This window comes from Xylocopa sonorina, unplaced genomic scaffold, assembly GCF_050948175.1.
Source record: "Xylocopa sonorina isolate GNS202 unplaced genomic scaffold, iyXylSono1_principal scaffold0014, whole genome shotgun sequence".
Taxonomy (NCBI): domain Eukaryota; kingdom Metazoa; phylum Arthropoda; class Insecta; order Hymenoptera; family Apidae; genus Xylocopa; species Xylocopa sonorina.
The window spans coordinates 4990317-5013444 of record NW_027490090.1 but is presented as its reverse complement, the minus strand read 5'-3'; the positions used below and the strand labels follow the sequence as shown (position 1 = coordinate 5013444).

General features: G+C 44.1%; 2 protein-coding genes and 1 pseudogene across 2 annotated transcripts; 1 reads left to right on the top strand and 2 right to left on the bottom strand.

Annotated features, from left to right (window-relative positions):
* The first annotated feature begins 2445 nt into the window (after positions 1 to 2445).
* Positions 2446 to 8045, top strand: LOC143431788 (histone-lysine N-methyltransferase SETMAR-like). The gene is made up of 3 exons (XM_076908724.1): positions 2446 to 2593; positions 7291 to 7422; positions 7531 to 8045. Exons 1-3 carry the CDS (start codon positions 2446 to 2448, stop codon positions 8043 to 8045), a joined length of 795 nt encoding a protein of 264 aa, XP_076764839.1.
* Positions 8046 to 9898: 1853 nt separating this feature from the next.
* On the bottom strand, positions 9899 to 10624 carry LOC143431787 (uncharacterized; annotated as a pseudogene).
* Positions 10625 to 16168: 5544 nt separating this feature from the next.
* Positions 16169 to 16996, bottom strand: LOC143431786 (uncharacterized). Its single transcript, XM_076908723.1, has one exon. It carries the CDS (start codon positions 16994 to 16996, stop codon positions 16169 to 16171), a length of 828 nt encoding a protein of 275 aa, XP_076764838.1.
* Between the last annotated feature and the right edge of the window lie 6132 nt (positions 16997 to 23128).

Here is a 23128-nt window from a genome sequence, read left to right as displayed (position 1 = left end):
GAATGCGTTAAAGAAAATAAACTACAAAAGGAATAAAGTAATGTCCTAGTAATTACACTTTTAAAGTGATGGTTACAATTATTAAAACTGTTTATAATTTAGAATAAGATGGAGTCTTTTTCTGTTATAATATATATTGTTACCTATAATTTTCTTAAAACGAAGTATTAAAATTTGTGTATATTACCATGATAAATCGGTTGAGTGATTAGAAAGAATGAAATTATATTTCTAAAGATTTCTAATGGAAATGGTTGATAAAAATAATGAACAGTTTGTCACTTTGAAACTTTTTTTTGTCAGTTTGTCAGTTTGAAACTTTTTGTTTAAAAGTTATAACATAATATGCGTGGCGATGCGCAAGCAGTGGATGCAAAATTCGAGCAAAACAAATGCTTTTCTTAACATACTATGACTTATTACTAAAATTATCATCATCGGAGACTGGAATTATTATAGTACTAGGAAGAATTTGTTTTTGAAAATACTTTTTAATGATCTGTATATTCCGAAATCACTACATTTTACTTTAATGTTACTTAGACTATTCTTCTTTTTCTGTATGTTATTCTTCATTCCCTCTTTCTTTCAATGTTTTAAATATGTCGTATGAGTAGTTGTCATTGACATTTTAACTGTTATATATAGTTTTGACAGTTATTATTGTCTGACAGTTAATCGCGTCTTTCATGCGACACTTATCTCTTTACACGAGACAAAATTAAAAAGCAAACTTCAGCAATTTCTCGCCATATAAATAATATTAACGAAAATGATGCAATAATCACCATATGGGTTGGTACTTATATTTATTTGCATAAACATACGAATTATTAATAGCTTTATAAAACCGATGTTGGTGTAGTATAAAAGCTGATGAGCAGTATTTCGGTGTATTGAAATTTACAATGTATTTTCTTTGAAACACTGAACTGAGAAGCGCCAACGCGTTGTATACAACTTTAGAACGCAATTACTTTGACATGTAGACACTTAGAAGCGCCATTGTGCACCATAATTACCGTAACTGTACAATTCAATTATTATATCATATATAAGATTCTTTAATATGTTATTAGGGCCATGCAGATTCCACGAAACAAAAGTAAATTGGCATTTTCCAATTACTTGCAATACTACGTGCCATTATAACTAAAGCACCCTTTGCAGTTTTGGATGTTTGGTAACCTCTACAATTTCGGAAGCCAATTATTTCATCGTGTGATACATTATAAAATAAATGAGCCTTGAAACTCATTTCGTCTGCACATAATAAGCAGTGATGCTTTGCAAGTGGCAACGTTTTTATTTTTAATTCAAAAGCGCGAAACAATTTGTTATTAATTATGACCTCCACGTGGAAGTTACTCAACAATTTCATGGGACAGAGGACTACAACAGCAATAAAATTGTATCTCTTCGGACAAGAATTGCCGTGCGTTGCGCAAAATCTTAATATACAATTTACAATATTGTTGCTCTAAAGATGGAACAATAAAAATTGGACGCTTTAGGGATTAAGCATTCATGCTAGTTCTTTTTGGTTTATTGGCTCGGTTCAATATTCATCTTATTGTTCGCACTCGTATTGTGGAAGTGTTTGGATGTCGGGTCCTCTTTTTCCAAGATCTTCTGGGTGTTCTTAATTGGCTGGACTGTGCGTTTCGATATTGGGCAGTAGCTAAATCTCTCATGAGGGGACTGACGACACTTAAATCTTACTGAAAGATACGATTGTTGCTTTCTACGCCACATTTTCACTGGCCACCTAAAGGATCTCTTCGTTAGGTCAGCCTTCGTCAAGGACTGTCCTTCTGCATTCTGTGGGCTAGTCTTGACGTTGCTAAAGTCATTGGGATTGTGTTGATTGGTCTCTGTGGGTCATCAATCATCCGAGCTTCTGGTGTTTCTCTTTCAAAGCTTCCTTGTCGTTGTGCAGTGCTTCTACCGTGCTTATCTCCTGGAGGTCTTCCTGTAGAAAGAATGGTGCATCCTGCTTGCTTCCTCTCTTTTCAAGGATTTTTCCTTGATCATATCCAGGTCGTTGCAGACCTCTTCAAGAGTATCATCTCAAGTCGTTCTCATTTGTACTTTGTTTTGAATCTTACTTCTTGTCGCGTTTTGGTATAGAATTAGGGCTAGGAAAGATGTTAGCATTAAGAGGCGAATTCCCTTCAATGTTCAGTTGTCTGAATCTAAGTTAAATACTGTCATGTGGAATGGTGTTTAGCTTTCAGTGTTTCTCTATAAGGACCTGGATCTGCAATGTCAGGCAGAGCTCTGATATCAAAGTTAGGTCAAGGTGAATCTCGTTGAAGTGTTCAGTTTTGTCTTCTTCTGTTGTGCTGTCCGATAGTCGCGTCCGTTCTTAACCCTTTTAGCACCGAACAACGATATATCGTAATAGAGTATTTCAATTTACTTTTTACGCTGGAATTTCTGGACATGTTGAGAACTGAAACAAATCAGTACGCACAACAGTTTTTCGAGAATGCTAGATCAGCAAATACATCCGCAACACTGACCTGGAAGAAAACGACAATCGAAGAGTTGAGAGCATTTATAGCCGTTTTACTTGAAATGGGAATAACCCGTAGGCCAACATTTTTTCGTTACTGGTCACGAAATCATCGATACATCCCATGGTTTGGCCAAACGTTTAGCCGGAATAGATTCCAGTTAATTTATAAATTTTTTCATACCGTGGACAATAGCACATTACCAGTATGCGATAATAATGAATACGACCCACCAACAAAGTTTGAACCTGTCGTTGCTCATGCAAATCAAAAATTCAAATTTCATTATTCGCCACACCAGCACTTGAGCATGGACGAATCATTAGTAAGGACAAAAAGCAGATCAGCATTCACACAGTATTTGCCAAATAAAAAGTACCACAAATAGGGCATAAAATTTTGGATGCTAGTCGATGCGGTCTTCCACTATTGTCTGTCATTCTTCTGTTATCGGGGAGCCAAGGACCAACGTCACAGGAAAGAAATAAAAGAAAAAGGCCTCGCTCAAGTAGTGATAGATAAATTACTCAGTATGGGTAACTACTTTGTGAAAGGTTACCATATAACTGTTGACAATTTTTTTACCAGCATTCTCTTAGCAAGATCTCTGTTTGAGAAGAATACATATTTATCCGGAACAATACGCAGTAACGGAAAACATTCCATCGTAGCTCAAAACAAAATTGGAAGTGGGCGAATATAAGTACCAAAGAAATCGGGAAATACTTCTATTAACGTACAGAGAAAAGAAGTCACAGAAAAAAAATGTACTACTGTTATCAACGCATGGAATAGCCGCAAATAAAACGACTGTTACTCGAAGACGGAATCAGGAAAGGGAAGTTCAAAAACCAGCACTCATCCACCACTACAACAAATATATGGGAGGCATTGATATCTCAGATATGATGATGTACTCATATTTGGATGAGAGGAGAACAGTGAAATACTGGAAGAAAGTGGTATTTTCCATTTTTGCTCGCATGGTCTTGAATGCATACATATTATACCAAAACAACACAGAAGAAAAGGTTATGACTCGATTCGAATTTATAACCAGTATCATTCAGTCAATCACAACAGAATGGATGGCGGAAAAAATATGAATCTAGAAATTTCATTGGGTCACACATCGAGGGATTCAACAGTCCCAGGTATCCGCAAACTTCCTGAAAGGAGGAAAAAGGTTTGCGTAGTTTACAGTAGGGTGGAAGGTGGGCCTGTGCGAAGATCGCGCACAATTTGTAATAAGTGCAATAAAAGGTTGCATGGTGTATGCATTAGTCAGCATCAATGCTAATAAATTGCTTGTGTAAGTAAAAATAAGGAAATATTACATATTTTTAGTGGCTAGAAACTAACTATAAATATTTATAATAACCCTTTTTTTTTACTGACGTATTACCAGCTGCACGATCCATTTGTGGAGTAAGATCTGCCTGACGCTTGCCGTGCATCATAGCGTTATCCTTTCGTTTTGTTATCCGACTTCTGCTATTTTATTGCAAATGATTGCAAAATGCAATGTCTATACACCATACTACCTGATATATATAAAGCGATGACCAAACGATGATTTTTTATATGTGCAATTATGTTTTGAAAATGAGAAATTACTTTGTACGATTTTTATGATGTCTTATATTTATGTTATTCTTATGATTTTCAACAAATATCGAAACACCATTGGTATCGATTTATTCTCCATTCATTTCGCAGTATGCTGCTTTTTGAATTTTGTAAATTTCACGCTCTACAAATTCGTCGATTTGGCCCGGTATTCTTCGCCTAGGTACGCTCCATTCGCTCGGTGCTAAAGGGTTAATTTAGATCAAGGCTGTAGCTTTCCTAATTGATATGAACATAAACATGAGTGATATGAATTCAATCTTGGGAATTATATTTGAAAGTTTTCTGTAATCCTTTAAGTAGTAGTACATTTTCTGTTTGAACTGGATGTTTTTTTAGAAATTGAAATTGATTTTAAGATATACAGGATGTGCCATGATATGTGCATCAATTAGATGCAATCATTAAAGTAATGCTTTGCACTCGGCTCCCATTCGGATCTTAACAATATAAACTATTGTTAAAATAGTAATATTTTAGTACTAGCTTCTATTTTCTAATTTTCCGTTACTGGGAGACGTTGGCAATAGAAACTGTGGCTCAACTAGCATGTTTAAATAATAGAAAATTAGAAAATACAAAATTAGAAAATAGAAGCTGTAGCTAAAATTAGACTATAGAAACTACTGCTAAATTATTGCTATTATATATAAAATAGCAATATTTTAATTGTTATAAGATTTGTAGAGACTGAAATAATCCCATTATGCCACATGACTTGAAAAATGTACTTGTTATTAAATTTCGAGCTCTAAAAATGTCCTACCATACATCAAAAGCTGGGACATTTTAAATCCCACTGTGCTCCAAAGAGTTAACTCTGACAAGTGCTCCAAAAAATTAGGTTTATCTCATGTTTTTTTTTTTTTAAACAAATTCTTATATTTTTAACTGATGCTTGACTTATATTATTTAACTGATGCTTTATTGAAAAAAGTGGAAAACTAATTCAGATTGCCAAAATTTAATATCGCAATAATACGTCTACGTTCTTGTTGACCTAATTACGTCTCTATTACCTTTACAATCGAAACTCTTCATTTTTATCGAAACTTTTTGCCTTTACTTAGAGAAATACCTCAAAAAATTCCGCGCAAATATGGACTTGCGATGGAAATAACTTAACAAAATTCCAGGAACGACAATTGGTGTTTCACATGTTACATATTGGTGTGCTAAGTATCGCGATTGTCTAAGGTCAGGATTTCTTAAAATTTTTAATATGAGGAGACCATAATATTCACGAACATTTGTTGTGGGACTTCATAAACATTGCTGGCAAATATTTTTTGCAATTGTAGCCGTAAGACTAGGTGAAAATTTTCAATAAAAATCATTTTTAGCTACTCTAATTGGGCTCGCGATCCACGGTTTAAGAAACTCTGATCTAACGATTATAAAATGAACGCTTGATCGGAAAAACAATTGTTTGCAAATAAGGAAAATCGTTTTACCCAAAAATAACCTAGGAATATGGTTATTTTTCTATTTGTCCGTAATTGCTCGATTGCTGTTATTAAATGGTGACTATTAGTATAAAGAAAGGCGTCGATACGATTCTAATTCTGGAACATGTAATGCAGTAATGAAACTGTACTCTGAAGCATGCACCCTCAGCAAGAATAATTAAAGGAATTGTGTCAAGAGCACGTAAAACTAGAACTTCCGGTAGGAAGAAATGCTTCCTCTTCTATGGATTATTGAAGCTGTGTTAGAAGTAATAATAGTCCCCAAATTGATATAAGATGAACTGCATTAGCAGCAAGAGTTCACTGAAAAATACAGAATCTTGCAATCACATTTTCATTGCTACCGTGCAAATCATTGCATAGTTTATGGAAATAAAGAAGTAAAGAAGAAGAAAGTGATGAAAGAAGAAGAAGAAGAAAGTCAAGTCTGAAGTAAAGAAGTAAAGTAAAGAAGAAGAATAAAGTGAAGTGTAAAGTAAAGAGGAAAAGAAAAAAGACAACAGGAATATGATATTATATTTGGACAAAGGAGAAGGTTATTAATGATCTGTTGTTTTTTAAAAAGTTTTTGTTCTCCAACGAAGAGCTACTGAATAATCCACATACACAATACAGAATAATTCTCATTGGATGAGAATAGTGGATGAATAAAGTAGTTTGAAGTCTTAATACTTACTATTTGGAATTCTTAACGATCAAATTATTGATCCGTATTTCTTCGAGTTATATTCAAGGTCTTTGTGCAGAATAAGGTGCCATATTTTGAAAAACGTTAATTTAAGCCATTTTTAGAATGAATGGTTAGAACTTAATGGTGGTTTGAGGCGTACGGAAGGAGGAACAATGCTCGACTTCTCGCTCTCAATTTTAATATATAACTCAACAATAGCAATAGTGATAATAGGATAAAATATTTCTTATCGCAGGAGTGGTGCTGTGGCTACAACTCTTTCGCGTCACTATGCGACTGTATTGGAAGCTCTAAACGAAAACAGAGCTCTCGACGAACTCCAAACTCTGAACGAATTCACGATTCTAAACGAATGAACGAACTGCTCTGAATGAACTGAGTGTTCTAAACGAACTGCCGCGAGAGTGAAAATGTCACCCCTTAAAAACGCGTATAGCAAAGAATGGAAAAACCAAGAACGAGAAGGATGGATGCGCGGACGAGAAAAGTGACTGCTTCCACGAAAATGCAAGGAACGGAAATTGGTCATAAATAAACGAAAGTCAAGGGTCTGCTGTACACGACTGGGCAATGCTCAGTCGCGATGAATTCTTGAGGAAAACAATTGCTTGCACAGTGACCAGATCTGCGCTGAGTCTTGGGAACGCATTGTGATTTAAACCGAAAATTTACAACTCTACGGAATTTACGAATCGTAGCCGCCACAGTTTTATCCTATTGTAAATATACTCATTATTTTATTAACACATTCACTCTACCATCAATCGTATGGTCTTTAGTTATCCTCTGGTAAGCCAAGAGAATAGTTCTCGACGTTAGTAAAAAGTGTATGGAGTGTTTTTTGCATGGTGAAATATGGAAGACGAGAAGGTGCATTTTCGTCAGGTTATGCTTCACTGCTTTAAAATAAGCAATACGTCTAAAGACACTGGAAAGGAGTTTTGTGCCGTTTATGGTGAGCGTTCTATAACTGTTCAAACAGTCCGGAATTGGTTTAGGAAGTTTAGAGCCGAAAATTTTAGTCTGAAAGATGAAGAACGCAGCGGACGTCCATCCACCACCGATACTGATCTCATCAAGGCCTACGTCGATGAAAACCCAAGATCTAGTGTTCGTGAGGTAGCAGATGCTATAAATATTCGGCGAACAACAATTTATGAACATTTAAGATAGCTTCGGTACGTTAATCGCTACGAAGTCTGGGTACCACATCAACTAACAGAGAGCAATCTTCTGAATCCGATCTCGACATGCGATTTGCTAATCCAACGCAATGAAAGAGAACCATTTTTGAAAAAGTTAATTACTGGTGATGAAAGTTGGATTCTCTACGACAACACTGCGCGCAAACGATCTTGGTCGACTCGAGATAAGTGTCCTCCAATCATAGCAAGACCTGGACTTCACCCGAAGAAAGTCCTGTTTTCAATTTGGTGGGACTGGAAGGGTATTTTCTATTACGAGTTACTTCCGGAAGGACAGACAATTAACAGTGAAAAATATAGCACACAATTAGAAAAACTTAAGGATGCCATTAGAACGAAACGGCCTGAACTGGTGAACAGACGTGGCGTTGTGTTCCATCACGACAACACAAGGCCGCACGTTCCTTTCGCGGTGCGAACTAAACTTCTAGAGTTTGATTGGGATGTGTTACCACATCCCCCATACTCCCCAGCCATTGCACCACCAGACTACTATCTATTCCTTTTCCTAAAGAATTTTCTTTGTAACTAAAAATTTAAATAAACGAAGTGAAAAATAACCTCGAAGAATATTTTAATAGTAAACCAAAAGAATTTTGGAAAAATGGTATTATGATGCTCCCAGAGAGATGGTAAAAGGTGGTACAACAGAAGGGATCATATATCACATAAGAAAGGTACATAGAAGGAAATATATTTTATACTTACCGCCCATCAAACAAACGAAAAGAACTTTCCGGACAACCTAATATAAACAATATTTTCAGTTCGATTGATTGGACGTGGACCAATGATACCCTCTAAAGTACATGAAAGAGAGAATTGTGTAAATCAGAATTGCTATAATTTTATTATGAATGAAAAGGAGAAAAGAAATTGTAATGCAATACAGTTTTGAAAATTCGCGTCATTATTTCGTGGGCAGCTTGTAATTCGACTGGCTTCGTTTGGCTTCGACCAACTTCGTCCGACTTCGATTGAAGGAGGACAGAGCTACGAAGTGCTGGAGGTGAAAGAGAGAAAGAAGAGGAGCGCACGCGTAGTAGCCTGTCTATCGACTGTAAGAACTGTTGAAGGTGAGAACAGAAAAGAAGGGGAATACATGCATAGTCACCTTTCTATCGAGTAAAAGGACTGCTGGAGGTGAGAGAGCAGGACAGAGATAAGGACTACTCGAGATGGGAGTAAGAAAGAAGAAAAGCGCATTCGTAGTTACCTTCCTATCAAGTAGAAGCATTGCTGAGGGTGTGAGAGGGGAAGAAGCAACACGCATGCGTAGTAATCTTCCTATCGAGTTCGAAATGCGACATAACCTTTTGTTTAAAGTATCATGAACAAATATATTAATAAAAGCAGTTGATGCACAGGTCAATATATATAAGAACAGAAACAATTGCGCTTGCGTTCAACCGTTCGTTTTACAATAATCTAGAACGATACTTCGGAACTGAAAATGAATGGTTTGAAATTACACGATTGATGAACAAATCGATCGTAATCTGTTTTAAAGCTTTTTTCGTTCTTGCGATTTTTTATCATTTCAAGTACGTATATTAAACTTGCTAATACAAAAATGGAAATATTGCATTTAAGAAACATGAGTATAACCTTAAAATATTGAACGTAAAGATTTTTCTCTTACAGAGGCATTCTCATGAAGAATTATAATAATATCATGGGATACTCTGTATATCAAAGTTTAATACTAAATCATTATTATCATGCGATGATATATTTAATATGAGCTGCGCATGCTAGCGATTAAGGTTATATCTACCATTGGTAACTGTTTACTTTAACAACTTCTCATAATTTCTGCTATTTTAACTACTTTTTGTTTGAAGAACTTTACTTTATTATTACAATATAAGGAGAAATTAGTCGGAGGAACCCAATTGAAGGACTCTAGTTTGGATAGTTCCTGAGGAATAGAATACAACAGTTATCGGGAGGCTTCAGAAGTATATTTAGATACAAGTAATAACTACAGAATATCTGAGCTATGGCGAAAACTAGCTAGTATATGGTTGAGGGTGACTGAGTCAAGGTACAAAGATCAGCGAACAAGTAAGGGACAGAGGACAGGATTAGTAAGCGGATACAAGATAGAAGGATTGGAATTTAGGAACTATGATTAACCCTTTACACTCCGAATACTAGCTACTCAGCGCCACTTTGTCTATTTTTTAGAATTTTCTAAAGTACGATAACGTTTGAAGTAAACCCCAATATGCACTGCAGGCTGAGTCTGTGCACGTTTGATATTATTAATTGAGCTCTTTGTGCTAATGGTGCCTTTTCTGCTTGATGAAACGGCTTCGGTGGGTTGTTAGTTGTAACTGTTTGTTGTAACTGGTCGCGAAGCGTTGCCTTGAAAACTGGCTTTCACTGGTTGTCTCGGTATAGGTACTCGGTCGGAAAGGCGTTGTCATTCCCTTCTTCTCGAAGATAGCGTTCTATGTCTATCGCCTCTTTTTCGGCTTCCAACAATGTAGTTGGCTTAGTTGACAGTATTATTCTGCCAATTACGGATGTAGATTCTTGGAACTTTGCGGTTCAATGTTTCAAGCATTATACGTCTTGTTAATGGTTGCGGATATCGTTACCGATCGCATATGTCAGTTGTATATGCGTCTGAATCTGATGTTAAATGACTGCAGACTCTCGTCCCTACCTTGTTTTGAATCGCGCAGCTGATCCTGGTATTCATCCGAGGTGACGTAAGTGGCGACGTTTGTCCGTAGAGCGTCATATACAATCATCGTAAATAGAAATTGGAATGTTGCGTATACCTTGTGCTGCTTTTCCTATTATCTTCTCTACTTTGATTGCTTTCAGTAAGGGATCTTTTTCGTTGCATCTGTTTCTTATGCCACGAACCTATTCGATAAAGTCTTCAACTCCACCATCATCTTCTCCGTTAAGAGTTGGAATGTATCGCACTGCGTCTTTTGCTCTTAGCATAGTGACTGATGCTGGTAATTCGTCCTCTTCGTCCTCTGACGTGGGTGGCGGTAGTTCGAATACTGGAGTAGGCTGTTGTCTTGCAGCTGTCGGTTGGTCGAGCGGCTGCTTTTGGACTGCTGTCCTTATGCTTTGTCGACTTGACATGTCGTCTGTGATTATTGAGTAATATTCTGTACCAATGGTTGATACAGCTGTCCGTAGACTGGCTATATTCTGCGATTTTGGTCGTTCTTTTCTCGTTTCCTCCCTTAACCTGTTCTAATTGCCTTTCATATCGGCCATTTATAAGTTGTGTTTTTTGTTTTGCTTTTGCATCGCATCGACTATAGCGCGTACGTTAAGGTCAATCCATGTGGAAGCGACATTGGCGATTTTAACACATTGCGGACAGGACACTCCGATGTGCAAGTGTTCGCCTGGACGGGTAGGGGAGTATTTCGTGCGACACTAGTATACGAATGAAATTGCGTTTGCAACAATTATATAGTTCATTCCATATAAACAAATGGTTGCTAAATGATTTACATGTCTGTTAGACTTTTTTTGATAATTTCAATTTTATTTTTTAAAATCTTCTAGAGTATGATATTTCTGAAAACAGTTGCCTATACACATAAATGGTTTTTTCGGACATGTGTCACAGTAGAAACGTGTTTGTTTCCTTCCTCCTTTTATTTTCGATTTGAGCACACAATGCAGTCCCTGCTTTTTCCATTATCGTCATGACGAATGATGTATAAGCCATTATTTAGACTTTTTGACTCATTAATGGTAGACGGATCCGTATTCCTTTGAGATCCATCACAAACATCGCTAAAGAGTTGATCGACGAAGCGTCGTACAATCTTCAGATGTGAAATTGGCTCTCGATTGTTTTTTGTATGTATAGATTTGTACATTATACATGCATTTACAGCACACATTTCGAGACCCCAAAAAACAATTTTTAGGGCTCCCGGGTCCCCCCGCATCTCACCAATCGGGGAATGTGGCGGGAGTGAGGCCCGGGTGCTGGAGAGTCATGGCGAGGGCATCCGCTGTAGCGGAGTTGGAATGTGCTCCAACTCCGTGATGCGCGCTCTTAGCGCGTTATTCTCCGCCTCTAAGGCGAAGATACGCGCGTAAAGGCCTTACATTTCGGTCTTTTCCTCTCCCATAAACGGGGAGGATTCTCGCCGCTGCTGCACCTCTTGAAGGAGGGCGAGCCATCTACCGTCGAATGAAGCTGCCTTTGACATTGGTGGACTTCGCCGCGATCCACTCAATGTCATTGGCGACTATATAGGCCCTTAGGCCAAGAGCTGTCATATCCTCCTCCTTAAACCTCCGGACATAATTGGCCACCTCGAGGATGGGGTTGGCCGACTTACCCGGAGCGGGGCCAGGCTCCACCGGGTCGAGACTGAAGAACTCAGACTCTTGCTTGAGTCTGAGCCTCACCTCTTCGACCCGGAGGAGATGCTCCTTTGCTTGACATAGGACTATGTAGTTCCCCGTAATAGGGGGGCGACCCCTCCTCACTCAATGCTCCCCCAATTGCTTGAGGAGTATAGCAGAGTGTGTCAGCAGGGTGGGTGGGGGGGGGGGGGAAGATAGGTCTCCGCGGAGTCACTATCTTTTCCCTACTGTCCCGACAATACTGATCTAACGGTCATCTAACGGATACTGACGAGGCCCGAGATGGGCTGAGCTTGTCAGTGTCCTCCTCTCCAGCGTCCAAAGGCGCTATTTTCCTCTGCCCGAGACGAGGGGCGTATGCTACTAACAATAGCAAGACGCTCCACTCCGGAACAGAGCCTCTAATCGCTTGCGTCTCTCGGAGACAAGCCGGAGCTGCGGTATAGAAACGCCTCTCTCCGCACTACTTCCGAAAGCGCCCGCGGGGCTCCGTCCTCATCATTCCCCTTCTCTTTCTTCCCCCTCCCCTACCCGGGATTATATTAAAGGTTCCATGATTCGTTCCACGATTGGGGTCGGAAAAAATGTCGCACCCGGTACAGTCGCCATACCGGGGGAAGGCTTAATACCCCCGGGGGAACAGTATCCCCGGAGTGGTCGTTAGAGACCAGTGCACCCACGGGCCCCGCCCAACCGCGAGGACTAGGCGTGCCCCATCGCCGCGTGCCGTAGCTTGAAGCTAGGGACTTTTTATGGAGGTTTATCCCCTCGTGGGCTGGCCAATGAAGGCAAGCCCCTCGCTCCGGCGAAATATGACCACCGGTTTACAGTATTACGATGGGGGCAACACCACCCCTGTCGAACTATGGGATCCCGGACCAGAACTGGCCGTGGCCCCTGGGAGGGGGACCGCTTCAACCGATTTCATTCCTTCAACTTTGGGCTTTACCGGCAAGGGAGGCCCTGCCAGGATCCGAAGATCCCACCGGCATTACCTCAGAGCATCACCGAGGCTACTGAGTATCTTCGATCCCCGAAAAGCCAGAGCCCCGTTAGCCACTGGAAAATTCCAATGTTACCAGAGGGGGACCACCCACCACGAGGAGGTGGGGATGGCACATGTTGTCGCAAACTGCAACAACTTTAGAACCCGCTCCGCGGAATCTAACCGTTTTTTTCCGGCACCTCTTTGGCCGGTTTTTTCATCTGGGGGGTGGGGGGTGGGGGGGGGGGGGGGGAGTTTTCTTTCCTCCCTTCTCCCCTTTCTTCTTGTTCTCTTTCCCCACCTCGATCGGTGGGAAATCATGATTTTCAGCTGCAGATTCGTATGTAGTTTCTGCAGCTGATACGCTGTTTTTCGTCGCGAAGCGAGCTTCCGCTCGCGACCAGAACTCATTGAGGCGATCTCTCACAAGATCGCCTATATTTGTTCATCAGGACGCCGAAATCGGCGTCCTTTTTTGGCGTATCCGTGGATTCGTCTTCTAGTCGGCGATATCTTCCGAAATTTCCGCCGTTTCCCCTTGAAGTACTCGGCGAGGATGGTCCATTCCTCGCTTTTACCTCGAGCGCGGCGAGGCGTTCCCTCAACCGCGCGTTTTCCTGCTCCATTTCCTGGAGCCTGCTTCTTACGACGGATACTTCCATCTCTTCTTGTGTCTGCGATCGTTTGGCCCTTTGAATTGCCTCGATCGTCGCCGCATGGAGGATACGCGCCGCGATTCTCATTTGGCGCTTGATAGTGTCGTTGAGCTGCGACGATTTCGCGGCCGCCGTTTCCACTTGATTAGCGGCCTTCAATGCTCCGGCCGCTAAATCTGGTGTCGGCATACGCCGCGCCTCCTCATCTTCTTTCCTCTTGCGGTGGGATCGGGTTTGTAGATTTTCCCGCCGGTGGAGGAATACATTCCCCATAAATTAGCTCCCTTTCGAGGGCGAGCTCGGTTTCTTTTTCGAGCTCTTCCCTCACAGCTCTCTTCGCTTCGGCCAAGCCGACGTACTCGCCCGTTGTGGGTGGCCTTCCTTTCCTCGATGACGATCTCGTCGATATTTCAGACGAGATCGTCAATATGGATGTTGTAGAGTCTTCTGACTCGTTATCGGAGTCCTCTATAATCCTCCTCTTCATTTTGGACCTCCTCGGGAGCGACGTCCTCTCGTATTTCGCGTCCGCGAAGTCGTCAGCATCCGACATCGACGGCTCGCGAATTCTGCCTGTAACAAGGCCACTGGGGCCTGCCCCCCCCTTTCCCCACTCGCCGCGGTCGCGTAATCGCGCGAGGCCATGCTTGGCACGCCAAGCAAAGCGTCGCGCGTTTTAATTTTTTGCGATTCAGCCGCGCACTCGATTATTTTCTCCCGGGAGAAAATATTCACTTCGCGCACTCTCACTCTTTACCGTGTGGACAACCGCACTGTCCACAGTTTTTCGCACTATTTCGATACTGTTTATTCGCTCGCACGTTAAAAACAGTTCGATTTAACGTTCTTTACTTCGCACGGTCGGTCGTGTATCGCTGTCTCTGTCCGTCACGTACCCGACCGGCTCACTCTCTCTCTCTCTCTCTCTCTCTCTCTCTCTCGCACGGTTTGCACTCTCTCTCTCACTCTTTAGTGGTTCGAAATGTTCTCACCGTGCAGCAGTCCCTCCGCTCGTCAACAGATGGCGCCACCGTCGACCACGTTGTGGCGGTTCGTTGAATGTGGGAGAGCTTGTACAACAAGGAAACCACGTGTATTTCACGAGAACTACTTTTTATTTGTCTTATGTTGCGTCTGCACACCCCTGAAGACCCAAAAGGAATAGGCCGCTGCTTTTCATATTTTTTCTTACATAGTTCTTAGACTAAGTGCTACCAACTATCTTATTCTAGAGTTATTAGCTAAGGACTAGAGTTTTTCTTATTCTAATTCTATACTATCTTAAAAACTACCCTTAAGCTATTCTACTCTAGTTTACTTATTCTAACTTTGTCTAGATGTCAGCCTATGTGACTTCCGTCTGCTGGTTGCCACATCAGTCCCCTCCGAGTGAGCTTGTTTACAAGCTCGCGAATCTAACTGTCTTCTTATTAATGTATGTTTTCGGCGTTCCTTGAGTTTCTTGTAAGGCGGTTATCCTCTCTTTGATTGGTGAAATACCTGTCTCTGTAACTAGATAACCTAAATATTGTACTTTTTGTTTCGCAAAAACGCATTTTTCTGTATTGATTTCTATTCCGTTTTCTGATAGTTTCTTTAGGACGGTGCGCAAGTGCTTCTGGTGTGACTCCATATCGGGGGATGCTACAATGATGTCGTCTACGTAGCAGTAGCAAAAGTCTAGTCCCCTCGATATGGAGTCCATGAGCCTCTGGAATGTTTGGGCTGCGTAAGGCAGACCAAATGGCATAACCAGAAACTCGAATAACCCAAATGGGGTTATTACAGCTGTTTTAGGGATGTCGGGCTCCGCCATAGGGATTTGATGATAAGCTCTGTGCAGATCTAAGACTGAGAATACCCGACATCCATCAAATTGATGTGCCACATCATGAATGTGTGGCACTGGATACTTATCCGGTTTGGTCACACCATTCAGCCTGCGATAATCTCCATATGGTCTCCAACCACCCGTTTTCTTGGGTACCATGTGGAGAGGACTGGCCCATTGGCTCTTTGATGGGCGACAAATGTTTTCTCTTATCATCTGTTCAAATTCTGCCCGAGCCAACTTTAGCTTTTCTGGAGGTAGGCGGCGTGCCCTCTCTGCTATTGAAGGGTCTGTGGTCTGGATTTGATGTTCGATCGAATATTGGATGTTCTATCTGGCGGTTGCATTTGTCACGTCTTTGAACTCTCTTAGTAAGTCCTTGAATTCACTGTTTATGTCTACTGTCGTGACTGTCGGCATGTCTATGTCTTTAATTACTGTCGTGCTTTTATATATTAACGTATTTCCGTCCAATAGTCTTTTATGTCTTAAATCTACGATTAAATTGAAAAAGTGGAGAAAATCTGCACCTATTATCGGTCTAGATACGTCCGCTATGATAAACCGCCAGGAGAATTCGCGACGTAAGCCTAGATTAAGCCCGATTAATTTTGTGCTGTAAGTATTAATTTGTTGCCCGTTCGCGGTATATAATTTCGGTGCGCCGACCTCCAGGTTTTTACCTTCCAGAGACCGTGGCACCACGGAAACATCTGCGCCCGTATCTATTAAGTATTCTATGCCTGTTCGCATGTCCATGATATTGAGGCGATGCTTCCGGGGCGCGTCCTCGATTGCCTCTGCTCGTGACGCGGCTCTTAGTTTTCCGGAGTCCTTTTGTCCGGCGCGGTCCATGTGCAGGGCGGTCGGCATCTGTTGCTATTCCCTTTGAATCTGTTGTGGTAATAACAGAAACCATTCTTTCTCTCCTGTGACTTGGAGTTGCTTCGTTGCCTGTACCATCGCCGTGCGTGCTCGTATCGCTGTGGGCTGCGGTGTCGTCTCGCTAATTGAGTCTCGATCCGCGCCAAACGTTTTGTAATGGCGGCGAGGTCGCCATTTTGCGCGCTGGGGGTAGCTTCCTTCCGGGGTTGCGTGGCGTCGGAAATGGCTGCCATTTGTGGTGGCTCCGACCATTCTCTCGATTTATTTGCGATTTTCGCTATCTTTTCCATCGGAGTCTCTTCTAACAAAGCTAGAATTTCTTGGGTCCTTGTGGGTAATCGCTGGATCCACATGGTCCGCGTTGCACTCTCTGTTACGCTTTTCCCGGCTAGCTGTTTCATTTCCCGTAACAGCTCCAATGGCTTCCTATTTCCTAGCTCTATGCCAGAGATTAGTTTCCGTAGATTAGCTTCTTCTGACTTGGCCATCCGCTCTATCAGAGCCTGCTTGATGTCCTCGTACGTTGATTTTTCCGGGGGTGCTTCTATCACGTCTAATATAATTTTCATTGTAGCTTGATCTAGGTTTCTCACTACCACTGAACTCTTTACGGCGTCCGCTTTTATATTGTATGCGGCAAATTCCCGCTCTAACATGGTAAACCATAGTCGCGGTTCTTCTTTCCAAAATGTGGGTAGCTTTACGTTTCTAAATTCACTAGCCTGAATCTCTTGCGTTGTTTCTGCTACTTTCTTGGCCATATTTCTTCTTTTTCTTTACAACACGGGTTTCGGCACCAAAAATGTGGCGGTTCGTTGAATGTGGGAGAGCTTGTACAACAAGGAAACCACGTGTATTTCACGAGAACTACTTTTTATTTGTCTTATGTTGCGTCTGCACACCCCTGAGGTCCCAAAGGGAATAAGCCGTTGCTTTTCATATTTTTTCTTACATAGTTCTTAGACTAAGTGCTACCAACTATCTTATTCTAGAGTTATTAGCTAAGGACTAGAGTTTTCCTTATTCTAATTCTATACTATCTTAAAAACTTCTCTTAAGCTATTCTACTCTAGTTTACTTATTCTAACTTAGTCTAGATGTCACTCTATGTGACTTTTGTTTGCTGGTTGCCACAACGTTGTACGAGCGTTTTTTCCTCTTTTTGCGTTGTTGTAATCCTTTAGGAATGTTTATCAGCGTCTTCTAGTCAGTAGTAGTGTCCTACGGCACTCCCGAGAGTGATGAACCCGCCCAAAAGGGGCGACGGAAGCCTTATCGACGCGAAAACGCGGCGACGTGGCGTACGTGCCACGCCCGCGATTCAAGATGGCGGCGGACAACGCCCTTGCTTCCCTCGGCTCTTTTTCACAGAATTTTCACTTATTTCGGCACTAAACACACTCACTTGCGTGTCTAAACGTCCTTTCAGTGTCCTAGGAAGCAATGGAGGTCACTTTCCGGCACTTATTCCCGGCACAAACTTCACTTTCGCGATGCCTCTCGCCGCGCCACTTGGCAGGGGAGACGCTTTCGCGTATTTCCCCTTTTTTCCACTTAATTCTCGTTACTTGCTCCCAGATTTAACTCTAGGAGCTTTCACGAGATCACCACACGAGGTTGAAACCGAAGTTTCAACCTTTTTCGCCAAAAAGTCGCGTTTTCGCCAACACGGTATACGGAGCGCACCGAAACACGTCCGTCTACTATGGCGGCTCGAACGAGACTCGGGTCAACCTAACCTTTTTTGTTTTTTATTTACGTGGGGAAATCCTCATGGATCTCCCGGAGCTGGGGAACTCCGGGGGTATGCCGGACTCTTACTGGCTAAAATCCCACGGTGACCGTCCTCGGCGCTGCTGGGAGGGGACCAGGAACTCTGGACGAACACTTCCAGCTATCCACCTGTGCCCAGATCATAGATCTTCAATCTTAAATTCGCTCTTTTTCGAGCTCGTTCTTTTAAAAGGCACCTGCCGCGACCACCACGGTCGATGCCCTCGTCTAAAGCAAGCGGTAAGTGGCACGTGCTTGACCCAAATCTCGTGCGTGCCTCGGTCGCAAGACGGTCCCTTGTTTATAGCTCCCCGTCGTAAAACGTCTAGACGGAGGGTCGCCAAGGGTTGTCCTCTTCTTTAAGTATTTTCAAATTCTTCCACAGGCAAATTCCAATTAGGAAATTTAGTTATTCGTAATTGTATTGAATTCTCGTGCGTTTTCTATTTTTCTTACTTCGGTCCTCCGTTCGTATCTTCTCGCCCGTGGCAAGGCGGCAGCGAAGTTCCGCTTCCCGGTGGGTACTTTGGAGCGACTTTCACCTCGAAGAAGTGAAAGTCCCCTACCTTGAAGCGAAACGTAGCAAACGTCCACGACGTCGGCCACGTAAGACTCGTCGAGTAGGGAGCGCACACTTCCTTTCACGTTCGGCGGCTTCCTTCGCGGCCATAACTCTGTCGCAAAACAGAATTACGGCCCGCCAGCATCTCTCACTTTCCAGCATTTTTCGAAGAATGCTATTCAGCGAGAGATCCGCACCAATCTCAGCCACAAGGGCATGGCGGAACGTTTCCCACGCTGGAGAAAATTCCGATGTTTGTTGCGCCGTGTCTTCTCGTTCCTCACAATGGAAACACGTAGCTGTGGCTTCTTTTCCGATCTTCTGCAGGTATTGAGCGAAACATCCGTGCCCCGTCAATACTTGCGTCGCTCTAAAGGTCAGCTGGCCTTTCCTTTCTTCAACCCACTTTTCTAAAATGGGTATTATCGCCCCCACGGTGCTGTGAGCGGACGCTGGGACGAGTTTTTCTTTCCATTTTAAGAAAGTGAAGCGTCTCGCTTCCTTTCTCAATTCTTCTCTCGTTGGAGCGGTTCGTCCTTCTTCTTCTACCTGGCGCGCGGCACGAAGGCTTTCGTAAACCGTCTTATCTTCTTGCACCAGGTATTCGAGGAGCACAAGGCCCGCCAACAGCGTTGCCTCGTCTTAAGATATCGTGCGATATCCTCTCACGACGCGGATCGCGATTCTTCTCCACGCACTTCGCTGGAGTTGCAGACTTCTTCTCCCCCTGCAAAGTGCATCGCTCCACACCGGGGCTCCGTAAAGAGCGATGCTTTTAACGACGCCGGCGTAAAGTCTTCTAACATTCTCGTCGGGTCCGTTTATATTTGGGATGATGCGGCTTAAATAATTCGTCACAGAATCCAGGCGAACGGCCTGGCGAGCGAAGTAGCGATCAAAGGTCCACTTGTCGTCGAGGAGTACGCCGAGATAACTCAGTTCACTCCCGACCTTGACTTTTGCTGGACCGATGGAAACCACTTCGTTTCCTCCTCGCGGGTCCCTTCTTCTTCCCTCGAAGCAAAGGATCTCCGTCTTCTCCAGCGCCATTTAAAGCCCCAGTTCTTCAAGCTTTCTGGCCACGGTGGCTACAGCGATTTCCGCCCGGCAGATCGCGCGTTGACGGCTCGTCTCGATCGCCAATAGCAGGGTATCATCCGCGTAACACGTAAGATGAGTTCCCAGTGGCATTGGCAATTTTAATACCGCGTTGTATCCGATATTCCACAGGAGAGGTCCGAGGACCGAGCCCTGTGGAACTCCGCGGTTGATTTCTTTCTTCACGCCGTCGCGACTCTCGAAGATAATTGCTCGATCGCTCAAGTAATTTTCCACGACCCTTCGCAGGTATCGTGGGAAACCGTGTTGCTCGAGCGCTCTTCGGATCGCTTTCCACTCCAGGGAGCTGAACGCGTTCTTTATGTCTAAAGAAATCGCGACCGCGACGCCTCTCTCTTTGATCGCGTTCTTTGCAAGAGTTTTCACCCTTTTAATCGCGTCGATCGTCGATCTTCCTTCTCGAAAACCATACTGATTATCTTCCAGATCCGCTCCGACGCGCGACAGGTGCTCCACGAGTCGATCGTGGATTATTCTTTCGAATAGTTTCCCGACCTCGTCGAGCAGAACTATCGGCCTGTACGCGGACGGAGAGTCTTCTGGTTTTCCCGGCTCCCTGAGAAGGACCAATCTGCCGGTTTTCCATCTTGTGGGGAGCATCCCGTTCTTCAAGCACGTCGAGAATAATTTTCTCAGTCTTAAGCCGAGGATGCTGCAAGCCATGGACCACGCACGTCCTGGGATTCCATCCGGTCCGGGGGCGGAAACTCCGTATTCCTGCGACCAGATGTTCGGGTTGTTGATTCTTGAATTATCTAAGATATTCGGCGAATTTTGGTTGTTTGTCGCCGACGTTGGATCTTCCGACGGGAAGAGTGCGTCGACGACTCCTTCCAGGAATGAAATCTCCATGGTTTCCGTCAAAGGGGGCGTCCATGGTCGTAATTTATTCATAACGATTTTGTAAGGGCGCCCCCATGGGTCCTCGCGCAGCGTTTGAAGAAGCCCGTCCTAGGCTTGTGCTTTCGATCTTTTGATGGCAGCTTGCAACTCTATTTTCTTCCGTCTCCGGTATCTCGTGTAATTTCTCCGTGCGATCGTCGTGTCCGCACGGAGTCTCGAGATTTCGTCTCTCCACCAATAGACGGGATTATCAGGAGGATTTGATTTTAATTTCGGCATGCTTGCTTTGCATGCCGAGGTCAACGTCTTCGTAAACCATTCCGCCTCGCTCTCGACTGTGGCCTCTTCGGTCGTTTCGTCCGGCCAGGTAGTTGCGAGGGTAACTGCCATAAAAGCATCGTCCTCCATGCGTTTCAGGGGCCATTTATTTTGATTTTTGATCGCTGATCTTCTTTCTTGAATCTTCGATACGTTGATCCTTATGTAAAGGTGATCCGATATGGTCTCAGTCGTATCTACGATCCACTTCGTGACTCTACGAGCTGCGGCGCCATTCGCGAACGAGAGGTCGACCTAACTCTCGCCCTGCTGACGCACGCATGTACTGGCGTTTCCGTGATTTAATAACTGTAAATTTGCAGAAGCTTCCCAGTCCATCGTAGAGTGGCCGCGCTGATTCGTTCTCGAGGAGTTCCATAGCGTTGAATGTGCGTTGAAATCTCCCAAGACGAACGATGGTAGGTGGGCGTGGCGTCTTACCACCCCTCCCACTTCATCCAAAAGCTGGTTGAAATTTTGCAGGGACCAGCTCAGCAGCGCGTATAATCCGATTACGACACAATCCGACCACGAAACGGCGGCAAATCCTCGCCCTTGCGCGATGAGCGTGATCGGCCGGATGCCTGGATGATCGCGACCTTTCCTTCCGTATCGTTTATCCACGACGGCTTGTCGTGGATAAAATACGGCTCGGATGCCACCACTAACTCGACCACGCCGCTTTGTAGGTTCTCCATCATTAAATCTTGAGCTCTCGCGGCGTGATTCAAGTTAAGTTGGAGTATTTGCGTAATTTTGGTTATTACGCAATCTCTATGGCTTCCTCGCGGCTCTTCTCCGTCGCCGCGGAAGCCTCGCGCGTGGCTTCTTCCTTCTTATTTTCTACCGCGGGATTTTTCGTCGCGGTTTTCTTCGTTTGTTTCTTCGTCGTCGCTTTGTTGTCGGCGACGACAAGTCTTGCTGGGAGAATCCTCAGATTCTCCCTCTTCTTCGCGGGCGGTGCCGGTTGGCACGCCTTTCCTCCCGCGCGATGATCGGCCTGGCGCCCCGCGGCTTTGCACACGGGGCAGGTGGCGGTCTTCGCCTTGCACTCCGCGGAGCGGTGTCCCTTCTCTCCGCACCTGTAGCAGGCGTCACACCTGTCTTCGGCTTTCGTACATTTAGCAAGTACGTATGGGTTCCAGAACCTGGGTGTCCAGGAAGTACCCATCCCCACCTCCTCGTGGTGGAACCTGGGCGTCGGGGACCTTCCCGGCGGCTAACGGGGCTCTGGGGCTATCGAATTATACCCGGACTCGGAGGTTTGGTGCATTATCGACTGCCCAAAATAGTCCGAATCCATTCGTACAGTAAAATTGAATAGACTGAGCAGGCAGTCTGGTGCATCTATAAATTTGGCCAAACTGATGCACAATAATTCAAAAAGGGTCAAAGTGAGCGTGTTCGCGTACACGTAGCGAGTCCGCCTCCCCGAGGTTCCCCGTGGGTACTCCGGCGGTTAGGATTCGTCCTCTCCGACGGAGTAGCTGAAGGACTCGTCCGGTGGGAAAGGCGCCCCGGCACATCTGGATTTTTCCATCGCCCCTTTCGTGGTGTGGTGACAACCTAGTTGGTAGAGGGCTGTCTACTGAGCATATACCCGTATGGGTGAGGTGGCACATCGGACCCCGTCCTGGGGCGAGATAAACAATTAGCAAGTACGTGCCCTACCTCCCAGCATTTAAAACAAATTAATTGGCGTTTTTCCAACGCCTCCACTTTCACCGACGTCCAGCCAATCTTGAGCTTTCCGTCGGTAATTTTCTTTGCCGCGGCCATGGGACATTCCATTATAAGGTGTCCCAGACCTGTGTAGCCGATTTTCTTCGGCCCGGCGCGGATGTCTTCTTTTTGGCAGCCTCCTGCCGCGTCAATTGCCTCCACGACTTCGTTTGTCGTCAGCGAGTCTTCGATGCGATACACTCGCATGCCGACTCGCTTCAGCGGTCGTGTGATTTTCACCTCCTCGGGGGTGAAAATCGAGCGTAATTTGGCGGCCAGCGCGTCCGCTTTTCCGTCTCGGCCCTCTCCCGTCACTCCCAGAATGAGGGCTCCTGTGAGGGCTTTCCTCGCCCTTACTTCGTCGATTCCGATGTCCTTCAGGCTAATCAGCCTTTTGGCCGTCGCCATAACGTCCGCGTATGTGCCGGCGCTCCCTTGCGGAAGGGCAAGCGTCACGGCGGCCGTCGAAGCATTCTTCGGCATTTTTACTTCCTTCTTTTGATGTTTGACTTCCTGTGCCTTTTGCGTGTTTTTGGCGCCTTGTACAGGCGCCTCC